Source organism: Hetaerina americana, unplaced genomic scaffold (assembly GCF_022747635.1).
Source record: "Hetaerina americana unplaced genomic scaffold, ioHetAmer1.1.p SCAF_86, whole genome shotgun sequence".
Classification (NCBI taxonomy): Eukaryota; Metazoa; Arthropoda; class Insecta; order Odonata; family Calopterygidae; genus Hetaerina; species Hetaerina americana.
The window spans coordinates 592,501-600,350 of record NW_027287494.1 but is presented as its reverse complement, the minus strand read 5'-3'; the positions used below and the strand labels follow the sequence as shown (position 1 = coordinate 600,350).

The 7,850-nt window shown below is 48.5% G+C and overlaps 1 protein-coding gene across 1 annotated transcript in view; it reads right to left on the bottom strand.

Annotated features, from left to right (window-relative positions):
* Window positions 1-1,387: 1,387 nt before the first annotated feature.
* The window catches only part of LOC139698461 (uncharacterized), a 359,062-nt gene continuing 352,599 nt past the window's right edge, over window positions 1,388-7,850 (bottom strand). Inside the window, exon 5 of the mRNA XM_071597343.1 lies at window positions 1,388-2,440. Coding sequence (XP_071453444.1) covers window positions 1,388-2,440 — 1,053 coding nt within the window. The remainder of the gene's footprint in view (window positions 2,441-7,850) is intronic.

Genomic DNA, 7,850 nt, shown 5'->3' with positions numbered 1-7,850 from the left:
GTTCGAGGAGTCTGATCTGAGTGCTGTAGCCGATGCGGGAAAGAATGTCCGGCCTGGGGGGTTGTAAGATCGGCTTCAGGAGGCAAGAATCATTCCAAACGGAGAAATTTCATCACGCCCACTAGCCCTCACTTCTCAAATTGATCCCAAGTACACGTGTTTTTGGCTACAGACTTCGCAAATGCGCCACAAAAAGCTTTTCACCGATTTCATCCCCGGCTGCAGCCGGATCGGCATCTAAGGCCCCGTCCAATTGGCCCCCGAGGGAGTCGGGGATCGACGCCGAGAGAGTGGAAGCCAAGGTTACTCCCCGCGACTCATCCCGAGAAGAATGAAAAAATACACGCGGTCATGTATATAGACGTGCGAGGCCGTCTTTGGTCGAAAATCCCTTTCCCCACGGGAAACTCGCATGTTACGAAGAACTCACGGAAAATAACCCACATCAGGGTATGGTATAATATATTACGTTACATGTCTATTTCAAGCATGTTATGTCTCTCGGAATATTTACAACATGGCTACGCTCCGTACCGATATTTTGATAACTGCACGGAGCGAAGCTCTCCGAACCTTCGTAGTATCAGTTTCTTCCGACGCAGTCGGTCCTTCGCGATATAACGCCCGCCCACTCTCATCTCAGCCCACAATATGCTCCCCCCTCCCGAATTCGCCTTTGCAACCCCCTCTTTGCCCTTTTGCCCAAACCCCCTACCTCCCCTTCCCCCCGCGCTCTCCTAGCCCTCCCTCTCCGGCCCTAGCATCCATCCATTCCTCCCTACACCATTGGGACTACGTCAGCACCGTCGAAAGCAGTGCGCGAATAACCTTAAACGCCCCCACCCCCGAACCTCCCCGCACACCCTTACCTCCCATCACTACTCGCACCGAAAAGCCTCCAATTAAAATCCGCGTAGAGAGACAGAGAGAGAGAGATGATCCTATAAATAAACAGTGATTAATATTTTTTGTTCCACAATGCTTCGGGGGTATCGTTTCGTATCTCTTTGTGAGTGTTTGACTTTTTTCCTTTGTGTGTGTGTGCATGTGTTATTGTGTGTTTACTTCATGTCGTGAGTATTTGGGGCGTCATTGATATCTACACGAATATGATGTACATGAGAGAACAAATCCTTTCCAATCACCTCCTTAATTTTTTTTTTCAAAAGACAACCTTAAACGGAGAAGTCAAATTCCTCGTCTAAGTTCCATTCGGAGGTCAAAACCCCAGAGAGTCAGCTTTTTCTCTTCGTGTGCGAGTGTGTGTCGAGAGAAAGAGAGAGAGCCATCTTCTTCTTTTTTCCTGCATATAACAACACCCTCCTTTTATAATTTTAATTAATTTTTCCCCCTCCCCCTTCCCCCACTATTCCCTCCCTCCTCTCTCTCAGTCCGTCTCGACGAAAGCCTCGTTCTCATGCTCCCCCGAGTTAGTTCCCGCGCCACCGGACGAGAGCGCAGCACCATCAGATCCACCCAGCGACGCGGGCGCCGCCTCCGCCTCCTCCGCAACTTCCAGCTCCCCGTCCGGCAACTCCTTCAGAATATCTTTCGCCTTCTTCTTGGTCCCTCCGCCCCCCTCGTCATCCTCGTTCAGCAGCTTCTTGAAGCCCCCCAGCGCCGCGGATGGGGCGTGGGTGATGATGGGCAACGAGCGACGCTTGGAGCACTTGAATCTGTCCGTCTCGCTCATCCCGCCCCCGAGGGAGGCGGCGCTGTCGTCGGCCGCGGCCTTCGGGAGGCTCCCGGTCCGGTGGTGTCCTCCACCCGCGCTCCCGCCTCCAAGTTGCTCCTGCACGCGCTGGTGCCTCTTCTCCTCCTCCTCCTCCTCATCCCCGCCCTCCCCGTTCGCGGGGCCCTCCCCACTCCTCCAGAGGCGGTCGTCCCCATCGTAGGCCCCCGGCCTCCTGGGCGGTCCCCCGTCCTCCTCCCCGGAGGCGGCGGAGGTGGAGGCCTTTGGGGGGTCGTAACCCGCGTACTGGGGGTAGCCGAAGTGTCCGGAGGCGTAGCCCAGTTGGTTGCCGTAGCGATACGTGGGGTTGGCGGATGCGATGGAGGAGGACTCGCTCAGGTCGGACTGGGAGAGGCCGGCCTGGCCTCCGTCCTCCTCCGCCCCCTTCGCCGCCCCCTCCACCACCTCGTCGTCCTCGTCGACGTCGGAGTCCACGGCCGCGAGGGCCGCCGCCCCCGTGGGCTCCTTCCGCCCGCGGGCCGCGGCTTCCTCCTCCCGCTCGGCCGCGGCCACTTCGTCTTCGTCCTCCTCGGCGATGCCCTCGAGGTCTCCCACCAGCTCCTCGTCGTCGTCCAGGAGGTCGTCCTCTGGTGCGGCCCGCCGGAACTCCGTGCAGGGCGGCGGCTGGTGGATCTGGGCCGTGTCCTCCACGGACGAAGAGACGGCGTGCGGCGGGGACGGCTCTCCCTCGTCCACCATCGGCAGGGACTGCCCCCGGGAAGACACAAGCATCGCAATGAATGAACAATCGACAACATCATTCCGTCCACCCTCGCGAACAAAATACAATGCGCATGCACAATGACGATTATTGTGTTTGACGTGTCGAACAAGAGTGGGACACGTCTCAAACAAAATAATCAAGAAACACAAATAAATGGTTCAGTTTTTCTTTCGTGCCTGTCACATTCTCGCGAGACACAAAACAGGCACAAAACGCAGACCAATGTGTGCGCACGGACATTTTTTCCAGGTACTCCATCTGTTGGTGCGCGGAGGGAGTTCAGGCCCGCATCGCACCGGGCCTATTATTCCCCCGCGGCCATTGAGAAACCGTAATTCCATGAGACGTTTCAGCCCTGCTTCGCACATTTTGCGTTCCACTCTTTGCCACCAAAAAGACAGAGAAGCCTCTTCGATTGAAGCATTCTTACCATTCGTTACCTTCGCGGTGGCAAATAGCTGCTAACAGATTTAGGGCTTACTTACTCAAATCCTAGCATTATAATGCAGGGAAATTCAAATTTCTCAGAAAAAAACTCTTCAAAACTTTAGTAATTACATATAGACCCGGAGATGGCAATATTTTCATCGAATTCTGTTTTGATACGTTCGAAAACGTAATTCTTACTGGAGAAGGATGGGAAAAAATTCTGACTGGAGATTATGTTAACTTCAAATAGAGATCACTCCCTCATAATCATCGTGAATATTCATCACCAGATATATATTTAAGCTCAGCCGAATAATATCCCACTGTTTTTTCATTTAAACTGTGGGGCATATTACGGAACCCTCAGACCAGAGGATGTAGGAGGTTGTTCGATCCATGCAATACCGTAGCCAAATTGATCCCTGACTTGGTGTATTGAAAATAAGTGGTAGTAGTAGTTTTTAGGGGAGGCGACCGACTGCTGAGGTGATTTTCGCCATAGGGGATGGACAGGAAAGGATGAAGGGTGGAGAGAAACCCGGCGTCGGCATTAGCCTACTCTTTACGAAAGGCGTCAAGGGGTCCGCAGTTTAACGTCCCATCCGACGGACGGCGTACTCACTCAAAGTGCCCTCCACAAAGCACCTCAAGTAGGGATCGAGATACCTCTGAAAAATATTCAACACCGCCGGGATTTGAACCCGCGCCCTCAGGGTGGGAAGCCAGTACGTTAGCCCCCGCGTCATCTCGATCCCCGTATTGAAAATAACCGAGTGATACTGGCTTAGAAGAGACATTTCTTATCTTTTGGCTAACCCATCCAAAATGGGATTCACATCAGTCAGTTAGCTTGTAAGATAAGAATTCACGGTCCACGGGGTTAACTTCGAATTTCTATCACGCATTGAAATGTCTATATAGATTTTCCCGTGCCTGTTGCTAAGTCTAGAACGTTCCTTTTTTTCCTTTTTAATCCCTCTACCACCACGTAATTTTCTTTTTTTGGTCACAAATTGCTACAACTGACAGGATAGAGTGTCGCACATTTTCCGTATGCTCTCCATAATTTATCAATTTTCAACATCAACCGCCCCGAGCGCAGTTGGAAAGTGGCACAATTGGCAATTGGAGCACGAAATCTCTCGTTTTATTTACAATTGATTTGTTCATCACTTGAAAACTTGGTTCATTTGGTGTGATATCATACTCTGGACAGATGCTCCTTCACTCGGATGCACTCGTTCAGCTGGGTGCGATGTAAGATTGGAGGCGATAAACCGTTCAAGGCAGTCCGGCGCTAAATTTGCACCTAACCACAAAGTAATTAGAGTCAATCCGGTAAGAAAATATTCATCAAGAAGGGTTACAACACTCTTAGAGAATTTGCGCAGGCTTCTGTCATTTATCATTATAAAAATACCCTTTGGAACACCAAAAGAGAATGATTGAAGGTTTTGTTACAATATAGTGTGCCCTGCGCACTATATCCCATACATAATAATTTTAACATTATTCCTACTGGCATAATTTAGGTAAATTTTCAAAATTAATCACTGGTTTATAGGGCATGGACAATACAAATTAAATTCCATATTTTTCGCTTAAATTACGTAGAAAAATTGCACATCTTGCCATCCACGGAATTTTTCAGATATACACCCCACGTATCATGGTCAAACTTATATGAAATATTAATTTTCAGCACATCTATCATCTTCGAATTCATACATTAAATTCAAGCTTTGCAATGGCGTTTCCAGTGACAGGAATTCGGCATCGGGAGGAATGGGGTAGTAATATACGGGAGAGGAGTGACAAAGGATGCAAAATATGGTTGATCGAAGCTTTCAATACCATAAAAAGAATATGTTTCTTCGCGGAATCGTGTTCGCCCAGCGCAAAATATATCGACCTGTGATCACTTCCCCGCAGCATACATGGGTCAGCCTGCACTCGCGGAAGTGGCGAAAGTTCCCTCCCTCGTGTGTTTGCCGCCTGACGGGAATGCATTTTATATCTATGTAGCAGCAGAAAAGGTTTAATTTCACTTCCTTGCGCAATGCATAATGCAGACAGAAACTTGCTCCCAAAATGGGGATGTGGGAAGTGCGGCGGCGAACGCAGGAGAAGAGCATGACACAGCGTGGGAAGGAGGAAGAAAAGATGAGAACAAGATTCCGAGGTGGCAATGGGTTAGGCAAACAGATCATGAACAAATACTAAAGAAATTAAGAAAGATATTTTACAGACGTTTCCCTCTAGGAGAGAAAAAGGGTCGGTTTGATCGAGGGATGAGAGCTGGGGCAGCCGACACCAATCCCCAGGCTGAGTAGTTTAAGACCACGGTTGCGAGAGAGCACAGGGTGATCGTCTCATTGGCCAGAAGGTTCCTGTCATGTGGACGTGTGACCAATCCGGACCGTGTCTTCAGGTAGGGAGGACAAAGAGGAGCAGCTATTCCGAGCGCAATCAAGGACCGCAATATTTACAATGATGGACATTTGCAGAGATCAATGTAGCTAACCGTGGCGAAATAGCTAGTAAGTATTAACGTTGACAAACAAAATCGTGTAGCCCATCGTACGTCAGAAATTAAGATATAAACTGTTGATTTTACACTATCCGATTGTGAAAATTGTGAAACGCATATGCTACAGATAAGCCACTGGCCCTATGCGAAAAATTATGCGGATACGGAAAATTTCCCTGGTAATATAAATTCCCAGCTTGGAGCGCATAGACATCGACAGATAAAGCCAGGCCATGTGAATATCTGGGAATGAGACCTTCGCGGGATGGAAACCCAAAGCGACGTAGGGAACCAACGCCTCGCACTCCGCTCGAAATGTTTGATTTCAGTCGTCGCACCTCTCAGCGCTCTTAAACCTCTTCTCATTACAGGAATATCTTTACGTTTTTCTTCAAAGTTGCCCGTCACGGCTATTTCGTTTTATAGAGAGTGAAACGCGGAATGGATACATGAAATCGACGATTGTAATTGGTCAAGCGGCTGTTTGTTTCGCTCAGGACTGAGGTAGCTCGAAGGACCCAAAATGTCGGTCGAACTATTGCAAGTTAAGATTCAATCGAGTCCCAATAAGATTTTTCCGAAAGTCCTGTAAAGTTGATGCACTTTTATTGGGCTGCCTATCCGTATCCGTTCTTCCTCCTATTTCCTTCTCTGCTTTAAAAGAATTCAGGTACATTTAAACATTTGCATTCAAGGATCATATACATTTAAGATTCGCGATCCATATATTGCGACGCGTTTCCTGAAAGTTCCTCGTTATAATATTCAAAAATTCATTTTAAGAAATTCCATGAGCCATTCGTGTTTGCTTTTCCGCGAACTTTCCCCTCTATCTGTAGATGTTGCGCAAGTTTGGCGCAATCCACCGGGAGGTGTCCCACTCTGAGGACGGAGTGGAATGGCATCGCGAAAGGGTGGTTCCTCGCAGGGCGAGAAAAGAAGAGAGCGGCTGTCTCGGACTGATGTTGAGTGACCACGGCAAAATGAAATGGATCACTCATTGGAACGTTTCAGTTGAACTATATTCGGCGTTGGGATACCGACCCCAAATTATTTCATCTTGGACAAATTCGGAGAATAACTATGAGGAAATTTTTCTCCTCAGGTAAGCATGGACACGAGTTTTTCTCGTGATTAACCAGGGTATTTGAGATACTGTAAATTCACCTTAAGTCCTAAGACTGTGCGTACAACAAAGTGCTTGCCAGGGAGAGATAAACAAAGGTTTAAAGCCGAGAAGTGAGGTAAGTGAGCGGACAATATTTAGACAGCTCGTCTCAGGCATTTGAGGCGCTTGAGGGCAGCTGCAATTCCCAGCAGGCCAATCTTCAGACATGCTTCTTCGTTGATTTTGAATCACCCACCAATTGCCCTTTCAAATGATCAAGACTGCAGGGCGAAGATTTTCCCTTCAAGCGTTCCTATTTTAAATCATTTCGCCCCTCGAGAACGTTAAACTGGATTAGTTGAGCAAGGATGAACAACCATTAGTCAGATGCAGTCTTGTTGGCAGTGTGAAGATAACGCAAGCGCCAGCAAGGCAAAGACGGTGAACGCAGTTGACGGGAGGCCCATTTCTCTCTGGGGAACACCTCAGTGAAAGATAACAGACCACATCCGAGGTTTTATGTCGGACTCGAAACCACATGCCATGCCGAAATATATGCGCACAGCATTCGCATTGGGCGCGAATCCGTGGAAACTAGCGATACCCATATTTTTTTAAATGATGAGAGCTTTGCTACTTTCTTCAAAGAAAATTTATGATCATGCTATTCAAATTATATAATTCCATTCACCTGTCCATGCTTTTATAAGAAGATTCCATGATCGAATTGAATTTCCTCGCCCAAGAGTGCGTTTGGGTCACGTGCCGCCCCTTCAAACTCCCGCCCCTGGTGGGATCGAACTCCCGCCCCTGGTGGAATCGAGCTCCTTCGTCGACCCTCGTCGTGCGAACCGCTCTCCGCCCTCTTCCCACCCTTCAACTTCCAATCTGGACACTTCCGGGCCACTCCACCAAGGACGATTTCCGCTCCACCAGCCGAGCCAGGGGATCGCGAAAGCTCTTCATCCGCGGCCAACATGGAACCCCTGACCCGGTGGAAGACCCGAGAAAACTTGATATTTTAAAGAATTGTTTCCTAACCGTTGATATCAAAGATAAAATTTGCCTCTCCTTACGTTTCCTTTTTCTAATGAGTTAAAATTTGTCAATTTAGCAAAAGCAGGCATTAGTTCCTGAAGTTTTAATTCAGGATCTCTTGATATGGTCGCGGCGTTTTCAGTCTTCAATCGCGTTAGAAAGAGACCGATTTCATTTTCCTCTCAAATTGAGATTCCCTCGTCAGAAAAATACCGTCCTCCTTCATTAGCCATACTACGAAATCGGCTCTAATTGTGTTGTAAATGCAATCCACTCCTAGCAACGATGG